Source organism: Cnephaeus nilssonii, assembly GCF_951640355.1.
Source record: "Cnephaeus nilssonii genome assembly, chromosome: 4".
NCBI classification, from domain to species: domain Eukaryota; kingdom Metazoa; phylum Chordata; class Mammalia; order Chiroptera; family Vespertilionidae; genus Cnephaeus; species Cnephaeus nilssonii.
Window position 1 is genome coordinate 64626970 of NC_137075.1, and position 21290 is coordinate 64648259.

Sequence of the window (21290 nt, forward strand, 5' to 3'; positions counted from 1 at the left end):
TTATCTTATATAATAAAAGCCTAATATGCAAATTGTCCCCTCCACCAGGAATTCAACTGGGAGTTGGACCAGGGGGCGGGGCCGCCTGGCCAACCTCCCGGGTCCCCTCCCCCCGGCCAGCCTGCCCTGATTGGCTCCAATTGGGGTGGGCTGGCCGGACCCCACCCATGCACGAATTCATGCACCGGGCCTCTAGTTCAGCTATAAAAAAGAATAAAATCTTGCCATTTGCAACAACATGGGTAGACCTGAAGGATATTATGCTAAATAAATAAGTCAGATGGAGAAAGACAAATACCATATGGTTTCATATGTGAAACCTAAAAATAAAAAACAAAGCTTATAGATACAGATAACAGATTAGCAATTGCCAGAGGTGGGCCCAGGGGATGGGAAGTGGGTGAAGAAAATGGGTGAAGAAATGGTGAATGGGTGAAGAAAATAAACAATAACAAACAGCAGATTTAAAAAAAAAAATTTAAAGAAACAATCCCAGAGAGCTTCTTTAAAAAAAGAAAAAGAAAAAACAGATCCCTAGGGGCTACCAAGTTGGACCTTCAGAGTCAGATTCTCCAGGAGTGGGGCCTGGATCTCTAACAAACTTCCCAGGGGATTCGTATGACTAATAGCCAGGTCCAATCTCTCTACTTTTCTTGGGGAAACTGAGGCCCAAAAAAGTTTTGAGCCAGTCATAAGCAGAACCAAAATCAGAAATTAGATCTTTGGACCCAAAAGAATTGCCCATCATTTTGTTTGTTTGTTTAATTTTCTTAAAACCAAAGCACACAATTTAAAGGCTCAAATAAAGGTAGTTTTACAAGACTTGTATGAAAAAACACAGCTCCTTGTCTACACCCTCCCACCTCCCCCTCCCCACCGGTAACCACTTTCAACTCTTTTAGCCAATTCTTTGAGTATTGAACGAAGCCAGAATGTCACCCAAAATATGCTTCTTTGACATAAAAATTATTTCAAGCTGAAGGTAATTAAGAAGCAGCAAATGCAGGAAAAGCTTTTCTTCCCCCTCTCCCTTTTCTGTCTAAAGGCAGGATATAAATTCTCTTTTTCTTGAGATTGATTCTTATCCTTCCAGAGATACACTAGAGGGATCTGCAAGTGAGCCTTACTCCATTAGTTCCCTCCCATACATTTACCTTCCAAGTTTGTCATTTTTGGAAGGCTAAAACTGGTTTCCTTTGTCTTGTTATCTCTATGCAAATGTGTTCTTTGTTGATGCTACATAAGCCAGAGTTCTAAACCCCTGCTTTGAGCTACTTTTCACTGAGGGTTCTCCCACATAATGTGTGCTGCATATATTAATAAACTGTTTTTCTCTTATTAATTGGTCCAGCTGAAAACCCAACATGGGTGAAGTTTTGCCTCCCCTATAGCATTCCCTCCCACCCTTGGCATTGTTGCATTTTTACAATGAGTATGCATCGCTTTGTAGACTTGGATGCCAGGGTTAGCACAGGTCTGGGATGCCTGGGCATTGCAGAGTGCCCCCGAGGTCACTGGGCACAGGCCACCAGCTCCTCCAGGGCTTGGTCTCGGCGGTTGCCGTGGACCAGCAGCACCTCCTTGATCCGGTCCTGCTGGAAGCCCATGTCGCTGAACTGCTCCCAGAGGCGCAGGAACTCCCCTGCCTGAGGAAGGGAAGGCAGAGAGGGCACTGAGGCTTAGCCTCCACCCTGGGGAGCCCCCTCCCTGGTGTCCTCTGTATCTACCCCCAGAAAGCTGTGGCCCTCACAGGCCAGGTAAACCTGACCCTGGGCGACACCTGCATTTCCTTTGTACCTGTGAGGTGACATGGGCCAAGGAAGGAGGCCCAGCCTGGCCACTGGCTTGGTCCTGGCTTCACTCCCCCACTCCGGCTCTCTCCTGACTGCCTGTGCTTGGGGGCTGGGGCAGGAAGAGGAAAGCCAAATACCGGTGCCCAGAAGATGCACAGCCCAGGGTCTCTGCCAGGCCCCAAACTCTGCCAAGGTTTCACACAGCACAGCTTTGGTCCTCCTTCCTCCTCTGGCACCAGCACTTGAAGCATCCCTGCTTTTCTTCCTCCCTCCCCCTCTGTATTTCTCCCACCCTTCTGTCCCTTCATCAGCCTCCGGGAAGAGCTGCTCTCGAGCCTGAGCCAGCTGCTGAGCATGGACAGATCACATTCATCAGGCACGCAGAATGTACTACTGGGCCCGCAGCTGCCTATATTCTGGATCCCAGGTAGACGGCCAACTCCTTGAGCAGAGAGTTCAAGCACCTTTGTGCTGCCTGTGGCTCCTATCTGTGTGTCTAACAAAGAGAGGGCATTCAATGACACGTGTGCTGATTCAGTTAAATAATACAAAAGCCGTGCCTCTGGTTTCCTCCCCACCTCGTCCCCTCACCTTCTGTGCTTCATCTCCCTGGGCTGTCTGCTCCCCAGAGCTGAGCAAGCAGGCTCTCTCCCTGTCACCCCCCAGGCTGGCTCTGGCACCGCATGTCCCTGCACACCAGGCTCGTGTGTATACCCCCATCCCTTCTCTGCCTCGGGCTCAGGCAGGTGGCCAGCTGACCTGGCTCTCAGAGAACTGGAACATCTCCATGGCTTCCTCCACCAGGCCCTCATCGTAGCCCTGCCGCAGCAGCCGGTCACAGGCACTAAGGTAGCTGAGAAACTGGGCCAGAAAGGGGCAAAGAGGGAGGGGATAAGATGAGTGGCTCAGTGGTTGAGCATCAACCTATGAATCAAAAGGTCACGGTTCGATTCCTGATCAGGGCACATGCCTGGGTTGCAGGCTTGATCCTCAGCAAAGGGGATGCAAGAGACAGCTGTTCAATGATTCTCTCTCATCATTGATGTTTCTATTTCTCTCTCCCTCGCTCTTCCTGTCTGAAATCAATGAAAACATGTTTTTTTTTTTGTTTTTAAAAAGGGGCAGTGGATGGGGTAGAGGAGACACCCCAAGAACCTCAGTAAGGCCTGAGCTCAGGCCAGCTGACTAGGCAATCCACCACACATGACATGGCCCCAGAAACCCCATGGGCTGTGGACAGGTAGACACCAACTATCCCAAACTAGGGGCTGGAATCCAGGAAAGGGGCTGTTAGGGTGAGCTAAGGTGTTCCCAGAAGCTAAGTGGGGAGTGGGACAGGCCAGCAACACAGGGGTCTCTTCTCACTCAGCACCCATGCCAGCCTGCTCACCCTCCCTGGTGAGCACCTACCTGTGTGGAGGTGCCATCCACACCTGTGCACCCCCACCCACCCCTAGACACATACACCTCCGCCACCCAGGACTCATGAGCCCCCACTATGCAACAGACCTGCATCCGTGCTGCAAAGGGGAGGGGACAGAGTGGACCTCACAGGGCTGAAGACCTGTTCCGGTCACTTCCTGCCTAGTCCTCAGGGGCTGCTTTGGCCTCAGGATGAAGTGCTGCCTCCCAACCAGGGCTCAAAGGCCCGTTCCTGCCTGTCAGTCACCTCTGCTCCTCCCCCAGCCCCCTAGGTCCCTCATCAAGGCCGGCCTCACTCCTCTTACCTGGGGATCTTGGTGGTCCCACAGCACATACAACTTGGTAACTGCTCTACTGCCTTTCTCATCTTTCTCATCCACTGGCTTTTTGCTCCATGAGGGAAGGGTTGTGTCACCACTGTGTCCCAGCACCCAGCATGGCAGGCACAAGGAGCTCAATAAATACATGCTGTGTTTATAAAGTGAATTAAGAACTACCTTCAAGGAGCTCACAGCTCAGTGGGGGAGATAAACCAGATACTGGAAATCATGAGGCCCAGACAAATCAAAGCAGAATTTATAGGGAGTCAGTGCCAAATGAAGTTAGTGCCAGACCATAAGAATTGTGGGTATAAGTGGAGAAGAAAGAGGTTGGGTTTCTGCAGACCTTCAGAGGTAGGCAGAAAGCATGGATAATATAAACTAATGGTTTCAGCTTCTGAACTGTCCAAGCACTTGCCCCAGGACACCTAGACCTTGCTCGAGCACATCTGGAAAACCACCCAGCCAAGCCCTCCTTGCACACCTGAGGAAACTGAGGTCCAGGCAAGGCAGGCAGCTTGCCCAGGGTCCCAGGACTATTGATGTTTCTATTAGGGCCTAGATCACCTAATCTCGAGCTAATGCCTTGTGCATCGTGGGGCCAATACTAGAGGAGGGGCTTGAGCTAGCTTAAAAGTAGACAGAGTTTCTGAAGGTGAAAACAGGAGTGGGAGCAAGGGCAGATGGGAGATCTCCCTTCACCTCTTAGCTCATCCACAGCAATGAATCTTGGCCTTAGTGTTGATTGCAGCTATCTGGGAGTTTTAAAACTACCCATAAGCTGCCCGACCAGCCTCGCTGAGTGTTTGAGCATCGACCTATGAACCAAGAGGCATGGTTCGATTCCCAGTCAGGGCACATGCCCGGGTTTTTGGGCTTGATTCCAAGTGGGGGGCATGTAGGAGGTAGCCAATCAATGATTCTCTCTCATCATCATTGATGTTTCTATCTCTCCCTCCCTCTCCCATCCTCTCTGAAATCAAGAAAAATATATATATTTTTAAAAACTACCCATAAACCATTGATCTTGCCTCCAGAGTCTCTGATGTGGGGGGGGGGGGGGGTGCCACTTGGGCACTGGGACTCTTATAGCTAGCTCTCCAGGGGATTCTAATAAGAAGCCAAGGTTGAGGACCACTTACTCAAGGGAGAGCTGTCCTCAGTCCATACTGAGGATCCCATGCCAGGCTGCATATCAGAACCATCTACAGATCTCTGAAAATAACAGGCTCTTGAGGGTACTCCAGATCCACTGATTGGGACCCTCCCGAGTAGGTCCTGGGAATCTGCATTTGTGAAGATTCTGCTGCTTGGTCAGTTTTGGGGCCTATGGGACTGTAAAAGCCACCAGGCCTACCTCAGACCCCAGGATGAGGCCCCCCAGAAGTCTATAAGCACATGTTCCCCCTCCATTCTGTGAATAGGGAAAGTGAGACTCAAAGAGGCTCCCTGATGTGCCTGGAGTCATATGGCAAATCTGGGCCTGGCCTATGGGCCCTCACAAGTGCCACCCATGTGTCCTGCAGGCAGGCAGTGGGCACTTTGATCCTTGTGGAAGGAAGGAAGGAGTGATGGACAAAGCTTATCTTTTGTGTCTCCTTCGTTCTCCCTGGCTCTGCAAAGTGAAGATTGCCTGATGTCCTCCCTCGTGAGCCGTCTCTGGCCATAAAGGATTTACTATGGTTTGTATGTTTCAAGGGGAGAAGGAAAATGAACCCAAAGGAGTTTCTTAGTTAATGGAGGAACTTCAGAGAATAGAGGAAAATATTAACTTGGTGGGGGAGGATAGATGCAGTCATCCAATGGCCCTTCAAGGCCCACCCCTCGGGGCCTAGCCCCTGACTGCCCAGTGGGAAAGAAGGCCACCCAGAGATCCTGCGGGCCAGGCAGGTGGTCAGTCTGTGTCTGGAAACACAATGTTCCTGATACAGTGGGATTCTTCCAGGCCACCCACAGGGAGGCCAGTGCCTCTGCTGGCTCCAACCAATCTTCAGATCTTCACAGTGACGGCCTGAGACCTCAGCCTGTCACCAGTCCTAGAGACTAGGGTTGGGGGAGACATGTCAGGGCCCCCTCTGTGGGCCTGGTCTCTCACAATCCTCTGGGTAGCTTCTTGGCCATGGTCCTGGCTTTCAGTAGCAGCTGAAGGTGGCGGCAACTTTAGATCTATTCTTAAATCTCAGAGGAGCCTGGGGTGCTGCCCTGAAAGGTTCTCATACAGAAAATGGGAGAAAAGCACTGAACAACAAAGATTCAGAGTTAACCAGCCTGTTTCCCCATCTGCAAAGTGAGGATAGTAATAGCAACCTTGAAGAATTGAGAAGACCTAATTGTACACTCTCAGATTGAGGGACTGGCACACACAAAAAAAATATTAACTAAATATTAACACCACTAATGCCTGAATGATGAAGGGATATAAAGGTCTGACTAGCTCAGCCCCACTTAGGATGACTCTGAAGGGCCATATTTGCTCCATAGCTGAGGGGATGGCTGACACTGTCATTGGGTCTACAAAGCTCAACCTCCCCATCTACCCACTCCTGCTTCTGTCCACTCCCTTCTCCAGGAGTTGATCCCAAGAGCCTCCTTAATTAACTCCATCTGAGTCTGATTCCTGGGGACTCCAACCTACAACAGCGGCTTTTATGTACCCTGGTATCCCCCATACCTCCTAGCCACATCTGAACACCCAGGAAATACCCAATAAATACTGTTGACTGGATGGATAGGTGGGTATGGGTAAACTGAACACAGTTCCTTGGTTGAGGGAAGTGGTTAGAGCTGCACCATCTAGTAGTAGTCACATGTAACTATTTTAATTAATTACAATTACATAAAATTCTCAGTCATACTAGCCACATTTCAAGGAACAACGTATGGCTAGTGGATACTGTATTGGACAACAGGTATAAAACATCGCTCATTACAAAAAGTTCTACTGGGCAGCTATAGAGAGATTCTTGGCTGCCCAAAGCTCCAGCCCTTGCATTTGGGATACAAACCAGGAGAGGAGTAAAAAATATCAAGACTCCCCCAAGTGTGCATGGGGATTCCTGATAAACTCCTATGCAGAAGGTAGCTTTAGGATCCAGAAACTTGCTCATAACCCCCAATAATTAATGCCAGGCTGAGATCCTGCCTCTGAAGAGAAGGAAACAAAATTTCTTCAAGTTGAAGCCAAAACCACGTGGCCACCCGTCTGGTTCCAGCTCCACAGCCCCCCAACTCTGGAGGATCACTCACCTGGCTCAGACTCTGACGCCCCGTCTTCTGCAGAGCCACGATGGCCCTATGCAGGGGATACCCCAGGGCGACCACTGGCCCGATGAGGTCTTGCTCCTCTTGGCTGAGGGCGGACAGCAGGTCGGCAGAATCAGGGTGTGATCTGTGGGCGATGACAGGCTGGGGCTCCCGCACCAGAGGTGGCAGGCAAGTGTATGGGCTGAGGGACTGAAATACAGACAAGCTGGATGAGTCATTTGCCACCGGGAGCAACATCTGGTTGGGCAGGACATTTTAAAAGGCGCCTTTCATGCCACCTTCTATCCAGAGTGTAGGGGCAAATGCTGTGGAGAGCTTGGAGTCCTGCTCTGGTTCAAACCCCAGATCTCTACTGTTTACTCGATTTACTCATATGTGAAATGAAGGCAATCATACTGGATACCTCAAGGGTTGTTACGAGGCTTAAGAGTTATTTTAATCTGGATCAGGGAAGAGCCATCCTGGCATTAACATCTGGCCGTTGATGTGGGCACGGCCAGTCCAGCTCACAGAGCCGGACTCCGAACGACGGTGAGAAGAGTTGCTGGCCCTCTTTACAAGGTAGAGAAGGGATGGCTCAGAGCACCTCAGTGAGTTGCATAAGATCACACACCAGTGAATGGAAAAGCCAGACCTCGAGTCTCTTTTGGATTTAATTTCATGTTGGCCTTATTTTTTTGTACCTACTGGCTTGACTGGGGCCGCTGGGGGGCAGAAAGCTGTGCCCTATTGCTACCACCCGCTGCTAATCCTGACCCACCCCATCTACTCAGGATCCAGGTTGTCTGGAATTGGATGATTATACAATTTGGACCTCTTAAATTTAAAAAAGACAGAATTATAAACATAAAATTAGGCATAAAGCTTTGGAAAGAGCCAAGTCAGAGGCCTGAGGCTTAGCTTCATTGGTTTCGTGGTAAATTCACTTCTGCTCCCCATTCTGCTGGGGACAAATCTTCTGTCCCCAGCTCTCCCAGCCGGTAACAACCCTCACCTGTCTCTCAGCACCTGATCCCACACTCTATACCAGTGATGGCGAACCTATGACACGCGTGTCAGCACTGACACGCGTAGCCATTTCTGATGACACGCGGCCGCACGCCGAGGATGAAACATTTGCTGCTCCTGAGGAGGAAACATTTGCGACTAGAGTCTTGGAGTTGGTTTTTTCCTCAAAGTGACACACTCCCCGAGTTATGCTCAGTTTTTTGGCGAAGTTTGACACACCAAGCTCACAAGGTTGCCCATCACTGCTCTATACCGTACTGCCTTGTCTCCATACCCCCTTGGGCAACTGTCCAGTGGTTTTGACTTTGTCTCTTCCAACCCAGTGTCTGGCAGGAATTTACAGACAGTGACTATTCCCTGATTGAGCGGCCAGCTCACCCAGTCCACAGCAAGCCTTGCCCAGCAAGCCCTAGATTTGAGTCACATTCATTGAGCACCCCCTAGGGGCCAAGTCTGCCGCTGGGTGCTCTGGAAACAAAACTGAATGCGAACCAACCCCTGCCCTAAAAGAACAGGAGTGCATGCTCCACGGGGAGAGAGAGACAGGTGCTGGATAACTACAATGACGTGGCCTGAGCCCTAGCAGAGGCGCAGCAGGCACCACGGGAACCAGAGGGAATGGGAGCCCCCTGAGCAGGGAGAGCGGCAGGAAAGGCTAGGGAGGAGGAGCACCGAGAGGAGGGGGCCGTAGCTATGGACCTGGCTGGGGACCCGGACTACGGGGGCCTTGCTGCTGATCTTGGCAGAGCCGGCGAGTTCCTTACCGCGACCGTGGGCTTGTGGCTCCGCAGCGGGGGCACGGCTCCAGCCGTGGAGGGCCGCGGGGCCGGGGCGGGGACACAGGGGCCCCGGGGCGGGGGCGCGGGGCTCTGGGGCGGCTCGGGGCTGGGACAGAGGCTCCACGCCCGGTGGCGGATGCGCTGCAGAAAGGCGCGCGGGCGGGCGGCCGTCCTGCCCGCGGAGAGCCTCTGCCGCACACCGGCCAGCTCCGACCTCACGCCTCGCAGCACGTGCAGGGAGCACCGGGGACAGCCCGGGCTGGGGCTCGCAGGAGCGCTGTGCTGGGGGCTGCAAGGCCCCGGCTCTTCCTCACTGGCAGGCGTGGCTTCCTCCTCCTCCTCCTCCTTCTTCTCCTCTTCCTCGGGCTGCTCTTGGGGTCCAGCCCCGGGGCCTGCGGCTGCAGCAAGCGCGGACGCCCGCCCGCATTCCGGGCTGTCCAGCAAGAGCCAGGCGGGAGGGGCTGACGCTGTCCCGGGAGCATCGCACTGGAACTGGCAGGGTCCCCGGATGACAGCCTCCACCCAGAAGAGGGTCCTCCTCTCCAGGCTGAAGTCGTGCTGCTGAGAGAAGGCTACGTGAGGCGTAGCCAGGCAAACCAGGGCTCGAGGGCGCACCACTACCCCTGGTCTCCGGGACCCTGTTCAGCCAGACTTGCCAGACCTGCACAGCCTCCAATTCTGAGCCCCAGGCCATCAGCACAGTCCACCCGCACCCTCCGTTTTAGCTAGCACTGGGGTAGATGGATATCAACAATTTAAAGGTAAACTCTGCATGAAGGACCATTGCAGTGAAATCTAATATCTAAGTGCATTTGCCATTTAGTATGCTATTGAACAGAAGTAGCAGCTTAAAAACTTGCTCAAGGCGCTTTCACTTGAGCCCAGCACCGTTTGCCGTAAGCAGTCAGCCGTGGCAGCCCGCCAGGCACCTAACCTCCCTGTGGGTGACAACTGCCCCATCCTCCTGGCCACCGTCTGAGGTTGCTTTGGGACCCAGGCAATCTAAAACTTGCTAAGCTTTGTTGAACCCTACTCAGTAGGTTTTAGTGTTACTCCTTTTTCCAGATTATGAAAATGAGGCTCAGCAAGTTTAATTTGCTGGAGGTCAGCGTGGAGGTGAGAGGCTGAGCTGGTATTTTTTCTGACCATCTGACTGCAGGGCTTTATCCACTACATATAAGGACACCTAAGAAAGCAATCTGGAGCCCACATAAATAACCTAACTTGAGATTTTATAAATGAGGCAAAAAGAAAATATTCCTGTCACATACCTTTAAAATTAAGAACCAGGAATATAACATGGCATTAAAAATATATAAAAAAAAATTAAGGGCAATTTCAATGCTCTATGATGGCCATTTAAGGAAAAGAGAGGCTAGGGGAATGTTGTGTGTGAGGGAAAGTGGAGACAGAAAGACAGACAGACAGGCACTGTTCCCTCCCACCTCAGACATGACCCTGCACTGGGGAGAGGAGCACAATTTAGCTGGTCCAGTGTGACTCCCCGAGGTCAAGGACTGTGGCTTACTCCGCAGAGCTAGGGCGAGCCTGGCACGGAGTGGACATTTGTAAAGGTGTGCAGAACACATGGTTCGAGAAAGATTGGAGCAAAATAGATGAGTTGTGAAAAACATAAGAGGAAAAAGACAACTTCAGAACTAGTGAGACAGACTTGTAGAGAGAGAGACTAAATTAAAGAGATAGCCAGCAGGACTTCAGGGATAAAATGATATAAAGACCCAATAAAAATATCAACACTTGTGATTTCTGAAACTAAGCAAGATGATTCTAAAGTTCACATGAAAAATAAACAAATAAGAATAGCCAGAAAAACTCTGGGGACAAAAATATAAATAGGACTGACTGGCCCTACCAACTGTTTTATTTTATTATAAAACATCAATAATTAAAACTATGGTACTGGCACAGATAGATTAGAGGTAGAGAATAGAAAGTCCAGAAATAGACCTTAATATCTATAGGGCTTTAGTAAATAATAAGATAGCATCTCAGGCAATGGGAAAAAGAAGAACTAATCAATAAATGGTGTTAGCTATCTGGAAGAAAATAAAGCTAGATCCATTATCACATTATATACAAAAGGATAAATTAAAAAAAGATCAAAGATTCAAATGTGTGATATGAAACCATAAAAGTACTAGAAGAAAACAAGATAGAAATCCTTCATAACATCAAGGGGGAAAACCTCTCTTACTCAGAATCAAAATCCAGAAGACATAAAAGTACACACAGGCATATGCCCAAAATCTGCATGGCAAATGTCATGAGCAAGGTCAAAGACAGATGACATACTTGAGGGGGGGAGAGAGGAGAATAGCACTCACATAGAGATAAAGGGTTAACTTTACTAATATAGGGAGTGCCTAGAAATAGACAAGAAAAAGACTCACAGCCCAACAGAAAAGTGAACAAAAGATAATATGGACAGTCCACAGAAAAAGAAATACAGAGCTCTCTTAAATATAGAAAAAGCTGCTCAACCTCACTCGTAATAAGAGAAAGCAAAATAAAACTACACTGAAATACATTTGCCTATCCCTTGGCAAAGACCCAAAGTCTGATGACACTCTTTTGGGCGTGTGGGAGGTACAGGCCTCTTGTAGTGTGCTGGTTGGGATATATATCAGTACTAGAGGCCCGGTGCACAGAATTTGTGCACTGGAATGGGGGGAGGTCCCTAAGCCTGGCTGGTGCCCTCTCGCAGTCCGAGACCCCTCGGGGGATGTCCGCCTGCTGACTTAGGCCCACTCCCCGCAGGGAACAGGCCTAAGCCAGCAGCTGGACATCCTTCTCGCAGTCCAGGACCCCTCGCTGCTTACCACCTGCCTGCTCGCTGCTCCTTACCGCTCAGCCCGCTACTCCTTGGCGCTGCTGCGGAGGCAGGAGAGGCTCCTGCCACAGCCACTGCGCTCGCCAGCCGTGAGCCCAGCTTCTGGCTGAGCAGCATTCCCCCTGTGGGAGGGCACTGACCACCAGGGAGCAGCTCCTGTGTTGAGCGTCTGCCCCCTGGTGGTCAGTGAGCATCATAGCAGCCAGTCATTCTGGTTGTTCCACCGTAAGGGTGGCTTAGGCTTTTATTATATAGATGATCCCTATGGAGAACAATTTAGTAATGTACTTAAATTCAAAAGGACGTTTGTATATACTCATTTCCTGCAGCATTGTTTGTAATGGCAAAACACTGGGAAGAACCTGCCCTGGCCAGTTTAGCTCAGCTGGTTGGAATGTCAAAAGGTGGTGGGTTTAATTTCCAGTCACAGCACATACCCAGGTTGCAGGTTCGATCCCTGATCAGAGCCGATCAATGTTTCTCTCTCACATCGATGTTTTTCTCTTCCTTTCTCCTTCTCTCTCCACCCACCTCTCTCCCTTCCTCTCTAAATAAATAAATAAATAAATAAGTAAATAAATAAATTCAATTAAAAAAAGACTGGGAAGAACCTAAGTGTCTATCAGGAGGGGACTCAGTCAATAAAGTGTGATTATCCATATAGTGCAATACTTCAGTGAAAAACAAAACTGAAGAAGCTTTCTAGGTATAGATATGGAAGATCTTAAAATATATTAAGTGAAAAAAGCAAGAAGAATGGTGCATATAAAATGCTACCTTTAGTATAAAAAGAGGGAAATATCTGTATTTGCTTGTATATACACACATAAGAATCCCTAGAAGAATATATAAAAAATGAGTAACAGGCCATCAGTAATGGGATGGAGGTGGGGAACAGGGCAGATGGGAAGGCAAACTGCTTGGGGGCCAAACTGACCCCATCACCTTGATTTTGTAAATAAAGTGTCACTGAAACAGAGCCATGTCCATCCTCTCCTTCCCCTAAAACCTTAGCAGTTATACTATGAAACAACAAAACAGACTTGAAGAGGCTTTACGCATGTAAGGAAGGGCTCCTTGGGAAGGAGCAGGGTGAAGGTGTGGGCATGGGCTTTGGGGTGTGACAGGCTCCTGTTGGAATCCTGGAATCACAAGCCATGAGACCCCGTGGATCACTCGGGGGCGGGGGGAGCTTTGATCTCCTGTGGCGTGGGGCAGGAACACCCAGCTGAAAGACTCATAAAAATAAGAGAGAAGAGTGAACATGTAAAGAGCACCTAACATGGGCCTGGTGCACAGTAGGTGCTCAATAAGTGGTAGCTGTTATTATTTTTCCCTTTAGGCCACGACAGGTTCGTTGGGTAATCTAACATCATTGTTATGGGAAAATGCATTTTAAGTTCTTAACACTGGGAATACAGCCCAGTGAACTCGAAGGACTGATCAGGAGAGGCTTTAAATCATACTTAAAGTCTCATGCTTCTCTATTTGTTAGTTTGGCCCAACAGTTAATGAAATGGAGGCTCAGGAAGGGAAATAGGCTTAAGGGATTGCAGGTGCCCACCCTGAAAGCAGGAGGCAAAGCCAAGCCAGCATTTGGCTAGGACACTAGACATGGGCTTGGCAGAAGGGTGCCTGCTTCTGCTACTAGGAAAAAAAAAAAAATAGCCTCTTCCCAGCTTGACTTGAGCTCAGCAGGGAAGGAAAAGCTGTGATAATCCACCTCCACTGGCGCTCAGTAAAGCAAATTCCTCTTCCCAACAATACAAGCTCTCCTGCCAGAGTGAGCGCCCACAACACAGGGTGTGGGGGAGAGCAAGAGCTCCTGCCCCACAGAGAGTGTTCTGGGCTTCACAAAGCTTATTTCAACTCTGGAAACATCTGTCCTGAGGAGCCTCAGTGCAACTCCAGGGTCTGCAGATGGAGCAAAACTGCACCACACCTCCTGCTTCCGTGCCCCAGGCCACTCGAGCCCCTCTCCAGGACTCTCCTTTCTGGACTGTGCTCTCTGCTGACTTCCCCAAACCCTTCGCCTTCAAACATCCCCTGTCCAGTGTCTCTCATGTTCCAGTCCTGCTCTTAGCTAATAAAAAATGATCTGGAGTCAGGACTTGGGTTTTAGTCTTGCCACTAACTTTGCACAAGTCATTTCCTTTTTCTGGGTTTCAGGTTCCTCAAAATGAGTGAAAGCTTATCTAGATCCTCAAACTTTTCCAAGAAGCACCCAGCAGACAGTGGAGAATGAGCATGTAGGAGTCTGCATACTTGGTCCCAAGAGGCCCAAAGCCAGCGCCACAGTTCTTTGCAATCTTCTTCTTTCACTTTTATTTATTTATTATTTTAAAAAGTATATTTTTATTGATTTTACAGAGAGGACGAAGGAGGGATAGAGAGTTAGAAACATCGACGAGAGAGAAACATCAAACAGCTGCCTCCAGCACAACCCCTATTGGGGATCAAGCCCACAACCAAGATACATGCCCTTGGCCGGAATCGAACCCAGTGGGACCCTTCAGTCCACAGGCCAATGCTCTATCCACTAAGCCAAACTGGTTAGGGCTTATTCTTTCATTTTAAAAGAATTCATGTGAATTTTGCATGTTACCCCATGATATATCTGTGTTCTAATGTGAATACAATAGGTTCCCCCTAATTCTTCAAGTAAACTTGATTCTTCCGGAAGTTAAATAATCATGTTTACCCTGAGGCCACATGTGATATGACCACATACACTGGGTGCCTATCCCAGTGTGTGAGCCATGGGGCAAGGGGTGCTTTAAGAGTGCCTCTAAAATAGTATTCCTTTCTAATGTACCCCAGGTGGCATTTTAACAGAGGATTCTGGATCTAATATCTTAACCCTAAGGAGTGATTCTAATGGAATTTTAGATATGACAGCAGAGAGGAACTGGAACATCCGTGCCATGATCCTCAGTCACTTTATATAGGTGACCTTCCAGTTATCCTAACGCTAAAATAAGACCCAGTAAATAATCCTCATCACCAGGCAACCAGCCTTCCTCATGAAACACCTTTCCCTCTTAGATTATTTCCAAACTCCCTGAAATATACCAGAGCAGGCCTAGCTGCCCTTTAAAATCAAGGAACAAGGTCCCATGAGGCTCAGCATCAGGCCCACAGACCCAGGGACTAGGAGATACATAGACAGACAGAGAAATACACTTACCATAGAACCCAGCAGAAGCTCCCTGCAGGCTGGGACACTGAGTTCTGGCCCAGGGAGAAGCTCTGTGCTGGTCAGAAAGCCCTTGGGCACCTTGAAAGGGACACCATCAAGGGCACTCATTCTGTCAGAGGAGTGTGGTGATGGCTGAGGCAGGCTGCCTGATGGCAGTGGGAGAGTGTAGTCCTGAGGACCAGGCTCAGGCCTCAAATGGCCTCAGTGCTCTCCTCTGTGATGACTTAGCTGAGTCCCTCACAGCTAAGAAGGAGAGGTAATGTGGCCAGTGCTGCATAAGGGAGGAAATGGATAAAAACAAGACCATTCAAACTGACAGGGATTGACTATTTCATGTTTAAGTCTTATACTAAGGCATTGTTTACCAAAACAAGGACTAGAACTCCAGTTCTAAAGTCTTGCATCAAAAGAGTTTTCACCCCGTGTAGTCCTTGTAAACCTAATAAATATCAAAATCAGTGGATTAAAATGAACAAAAAAGAGTTTTCACTCAAACATTTAAGGAAGAAATATCAAATTACAAAAACTCTTCCAAAAAAGAAAAGAAGGAATACTTCCTAACTCATTTGGCATCACCTTGATACCAAACTTGACAAGAAAATTAGACGCTGATCTCTTATGAACATAAATGAAAAAAAATCTTAACAAAGATAATTATGGATAAAAAAATACCGCCAAGTTGAGTTTATTTCAGGAATGAGAGGTTGGCTTAACATTTCAAAATCAATCAATGGGAGTAAAAATAAACACCACTAGAATAAAAATTAAAAATTATATTATTATTTCTCTCCATAGATGCAGAAAAAGTGCTTGATAAAATTAATACCTTTCCATTATTTTAAGAACAACAAACCCTTTTAACAACTTAGGAATAGAAAAGAATTTCCTTAACCTAATAAAAATAGCTCCAAAATATCTAAAGCAAACATCCCACTTGGTAATACTGAAAGATATCCCCAAGATTGGAAATGATGAGACAAGGATGTCCCCATCATCTCTTCTGTTCAACATTACACTGAGGTACTAGCCTATTAAAAAGAGAAGGAAAACAAATAAAAGTATGAGGATTAGAAAGAAAGAAAACCACCATTATTTATAGATGACATAATTATATGTAGAAAATCAAAAAGAATTATGAAGGTTATTGGATATATAATCAATATACAAGAATCAATTATATCTCTATATACAAACAACAAACCATATAAATGTTATATTTAAGTAATTGGAAATTAGAGATTGTAATTTTTAAAGGATACCATTGATATTAGCATCAACTACCTAGGACTCAGTATAACACAGCATGTATAAGACCTCTACACAGAAAACTGTAAAATATTAGAATAAATGGAGAAACATACCATGACCATGATTGTAAGATTCAATAATGTAAAGATATCAGTTCTCCCTGAATTGATTTACAGACCCCACATATCAAAATTCCATCACATGTTTTGGTGTAAATTGGCAAACTAATTCTAAAATTTAAATGAAATGTAGAGGGCCAAGAAAAGTCAAGATAAACTTGAAGAAGCAACACAGTTGGAAGATATGTACTTTTTGATATCAATCAAGACTTACTTTAAAGTTACAGAAATTAAGAGAGTGTTGTACTAACATGAGGGCTTATGAAGGGACCAACAGAACATAAAAGAAAATCCAGAGACAGGTCCACACACATATAGATAGATCTTTGACATATGACCCTGCAGAGCAGTAGGAAAATTATGGTATTTTTATTTATTTATTCATTTATTTAATTCTCACCCAAGGATATTTTTTCCATTGATTTTTTTAGAGAGAGTGGAAGGGAGAGGGAGAGACAGAGAGAAACATCGATGTGTGAGAGAGACACATCAATTGGTTGCCTCTGGCATGCCCCAAACCAGGGTCAGGTGGCTCCCCAGGTACGTGCCCTTGACCGGAATCAAATCCAGGACCCTTCAGTCTGCAGGCTGACACTCTCCAGGCGTCCTCAAACTACGGCCCGCGGGCCACATGCGGGTGTTTTTGCAGTTTTGTTTTTTTACTTCAAAATAAGATATGTGCAGTGTGCATAGGAATTTGTTCATAGTTTTTTTTTAAACTATAGTCCGGCCCTCCAACGGTCTGAAGGACAGTGAACTGGCCCCCTGTTTAAAAAGTTTGAGGACCCCTGCCTATGCACTAAGTCAAACCAGCTAGGGCTGAAGGTATTTTTAATAAATGGTTCTGGGTCAATTGGATGGCCACCTAAAAAATAAAAATCTTGACCTTACATTACATCATACACAAAAATCAATTCTACGTAGACTGTAGATCTAAATGTAAAAGGTAAAAAGGTAAAGCTTGAAGATAAATTGGAGAATATACTCATGGCCTTAGAAATAGGCAAATTACAAAAAGGACTAACCATAAAGGAAAATACTGATAAATTGGGTTAAAGTTAAGAACTTCTGCCCTCGCCAGTTTGGCTCAGTGGATAGAGCTTCGGCCTGTGGACTGAAGAAGGGTCCTGGGTTCAATTCTGGTCAAGGGCACATGCCCGGATTGTGGGCTCAATCCCCAGTCGGGGGCATGCAGGAGGCAGCCAATCAATGATTCTCTCATCATTGATGTTTCTATCTCTCTATCTCTCTCCCTTCCTCTCTGAAATCAATAAAAATATATTTTTTAAAAGAGATTTTAAAAAAATAAAGTTAAGAACTTCTATTCATCAGAATATACCATTAAGAGAATTTTTAAAAATCAGAATGGGAGAAGATATTTGCAGCACATGTATCTGACAAAGGATTCATATTCAGTATATACCAACAACTTCTATAAATCAATAAGAAAAAGAGCCAATATAAAAATAGCAAGAAAGTTTAATAGGCACTTCACAAAAGAGACTAGCCGAATAGTCAATAAATATATAAGTTGTTTAACTTCATTAGCCATCAGGGAAATGCAAAATAAAACAATGAGGTATCACCATACAGTTAAAATTTTAAAAGCCTGACAATATCAACTGATGAGGACGTAGAAATATCTGGAACTCTTGTGCACTGTTGGTGAGAAAGCCAATTATTGTTAGTCAACAGTATCTACTAATGCTGAAATCTAAGAATTAAAAACGCATCGACACATAGCATCTGGGCCTTTTGTCTAAAAACAAGTGTAGTATCTGTTAGTTTAATAATCACAATAGGATTTAATTTTTGTATTTTAAACATTAAATAAAGATTCTGTCAACTTAAAACACAAATCAGCACTCATTCGCAGAATTCAAGCTCATGACTGCCTATAATATGTAATCCAGACTCCTGACTGCAGTCTGGCATTTTGCAAACAATCAGGGTTTACCTAGGAGTACCTTTGGCTTAATACAATCTGTCATCCCTACCAGGATGGTTTTTGTATATGATGTAATGTAAGGTCACTGGGGTCATCCCCATGCCCACATGAGAGCATCATGTAAAGATGTAGAGTAGGTAATCTGAGTATAGAGAGGTCAAATGAGACTGGATGGGCAAATCCCTTAATTCCCTCATCTCCGCCGTAAGCTCACTCTTGTCAGTATCTTAATTTTGTAAGACTCAGAAGACTGTCTCCCAGCACATTGGAGTGGCTCTATGCTAGAGGTTCAGACAGGTGCCAGCGTGATCAGTAAATTATATGCCCCAACACCCCGTTCTTACAGGGGACTTTGAGGTACAAGGCATTGCAGGAAACACAGGAAAGTTAGCAAATGGTGGCATTCTCAGGTTTATCATTCACATTTTCAGCTATCATCAGAATTTTGAGCCATGGAGAAGAACCTCAATTTTATTGACACCCAAGTGTGAACTGCCGCAGGTCCAATGAGCAGGTACAGGGCCACCCTCGTCCTCCCTTACCTCTGGCCCAGCATCTGTATCCTCAATAGATATTCTCTATTCAGTTCTCTATTTGCTTCTGGAGTAATTGAAGAATTTGAGGATTCTGCAAATACATCTCTTAAAAACAGCAAGGGCTATAGTGATCTAGTTAGAACATATTCTAAAGTGACGGTCCCCTCTGCTAAGTACAAAATGAGAAGTACAGACTATTAAGTGATGATATTCTTCAGAGGAAAGTGAGTATTTTAGTCCTTGTGGGCTGGGGAAGCTTCAGAAAAGATGGGACTTGACCTGGACCCTGGAGGGTGGGGGAACAGCCTGTGAGCTGGGTAAAGGTGGGGTGGAGAGTGTAACTCCAGGGAGGGGACGACGTGAGCCAGGGAGCAGAGGCAGGGCAGTGTGAGGGGGGGACAAGCTGCTTGACTCAAGTAGATAGTGTGTGCTGGGAAGCAGTTGCAGTAAGATTGAAAGGGTAGATTGGGGTGGAGCTGGGCGGGCCCTGAACTTTAGGCTGAGTGCTGACTCTGTTCGGTAGACAGCGGAGAAAGCTCTGAAGGGGCCTAAAGGGGTGCGGTGAGGGTGGGGGAGTGGGATGTTAGGGATGCCAGTCTGTGATGCTTCAGCAAACAGCATAATACATGATCTCTCCAATGGTCTGTGTCCATTTGGCTGTGACTGAGCTTGAGGGCAAGGGGCAGGGTGGGTGGGGGTTATAGTAATCAGTCTACAAGGAGCCCAGGCAATGACATTATGTTTAAAGGTCTCCATTATACTCTCTAAATGACTTCATCCTTGCCCATAGTGTCAATAATCTACGTGCCAATGACTCACACGTGAAATTCTCCCCTTCTCTTCTGAGATCAAACTCAAAAGCACAACTGCCTACAAGGCATCTCCTCCAAGATGTCTCCAGGGTGCCTCAAACCCAACATATCCAAAGTGAACTCCTGATTTTCCCTCCCCCAAACTGCTCTTCATCCCCCAGTTCTCTCTCACTTGGACCACTGGTGTCCATGTATCCTCTTATGCCCTATTATTGTAATTGTGTTCCACACACTGGGACAAAAGTGATCATTTCGAAGCAGCAAACCACCATTCCTAAAAGCTTCCAACTGCTCTCAGAATCAAACTCACCTCCCCCCACCAACAAGGGCTTCCAAAGCCATGCAGAGCCTGGCCCCTACCCTCTCACCTGCTATGTTGATCGTCAGTCTCTTTGGTCTCTTGGTCTAGCACAAGGCTCTTGCATAGGCTATTCCAGATACTTGCTATGTTCTTCCTTGTCTCTTCCCAACTAGTTAATAGCTGTGCATTTTTCAGAGCTCAGTTGAAATATCATTTCTCCAAAAAGCTTTCCCTGAGCCCCAAACTTGGATAGGTTCACCTAGTATGGTGGCTTTCAACTTTTTTAACTGTGACCCACAGGATAAAATATATTTGACTTTGTGACAGCATATGCATATGTAAACTGAATAATGACATTTCTTACCCTTAGTATATGATATAGATATTTTCTGTTATTTCATCTAAATGCATTACAGAACACTCAGTTTAAAAAAAAAAAGGCCTAATCTTATAGAACCATATCTGTCCTTCAAAGCACTCAGCACATTTTTTATGATTATTGGATTATGTCTATCTTTCTCAAAACGTGTGTTAGGGTGTATTTGGTATTTTGTTCATTGCGATAGCCCTTGTATTTGACAAATTATCTGAGCCTCAAAAGTCACTTAGTAAATATCTGAATAATGAAAAATATAAGTTAGTGAGTAAGCACGTATCACAATTGTAACTGACTAATTATCTGTACAGTCATTAGGCTTCTCTACTCTAACTCCAGGATGGCAGGAATCCTTTTGCTCCTTTTTATGTCTGTAGCACTTAACATCATACCTGGAAAATGGTAAATCAAAATAATTTCCCAAGTATATGGTTCAAATCCAGGTATCTAGATTCTGTCAAGCATGAGTTAATAAAGTTGAGAAGTGTCTCCTGTTCTGTATAGTTATGCACTTCAACACCAATCACTTCAAAAACTTCAATAGTTGCTTCAGAGACTGTAAGAAATGCAGCTTATTCCAAAAGTAAACAGTTAATTATTCAGAAATAGCTTATTGGTTACAAGCATTAAAAAAAAAGATTAAGTTGGAAATGCCTCATATAATCTCTAGCCCTTACTATATACCACTGCTAATACTTTATAGCATTCACATTCCTGCTATATATTATACTTGTTTGAATGGAACAAGACATGCTTTGTACTTACCTTGTAATTCCCAGGATAGCTTCCCTGTAGCAAAACTCATAGGAGTGAATTGCTACAACAGATGGTATAATCCCAGCTAAACTTCTTGATATATCCTTGCACAAAAGTCACGTGGACAAGAAACATGAATGGTTTTAGAGTGATTAAGTTGGTTGGCTTATACCAAAGTCTTTGACGTCATAAACTCAGCCACTGGGATGAACACTCTTAGTATTAATGTATAACTAACCTCTTTGTTTAATTTTCTCTTCTTCCCTGTATTTACTTAATTTCTTAAAAATAAATTATTTTGTTAAAGCTTCTCACAAGTCCAGGGCCGTCTCTACTGGGAAGATAAACAATATTCTTGCATATAAGACATGATGAATCAATACATTTCTGGTTAGTCTTTGAGTGAGCTTCTCTATTTTCATTAATTTTTGTTCAATACATAGAGCATTTATGTATAGGTATTAAAAAGGCATGATTTAGAAGAGGGCTGGAGACTCAACAGAACTGTAGTTCTTAGTTCTAACAGAAAAAAATAAGAACTGACTAGCAATGATCAGC

At 46.0% G+C, this 21290-nt stretch overlaps 1 protein-coding gene across 1 annotated transcript; it reads right to left on the reverse strand.

Moving 5' to 3' along the window:
• Positions 1 to 1511: 1511 nt before the first annotated feature.
• On the reverse strand, positions 1512 to 14744 carry UBAP1L (ubiquitin associated protein 1 like; the record flags this gene model as incomplete). Its single annotated transcript, XM_079768576.1, has 5 exons — positions 1512 to 1646; positions 2553 to 2654; positions 6782 to 6988; positions 8572 to 9144; positions 14625 to 14744. The coding sequence occupies 5 exons, from the start codon at positions 14742 to 14744 to the stop codon at positions 1512 to 1514; spliced, it is 1137 nt and encodes a 378-aa protein (XP_079624702.1).
• Positions 14745 to 21290: the final 6546 nt, after the last annotated feature.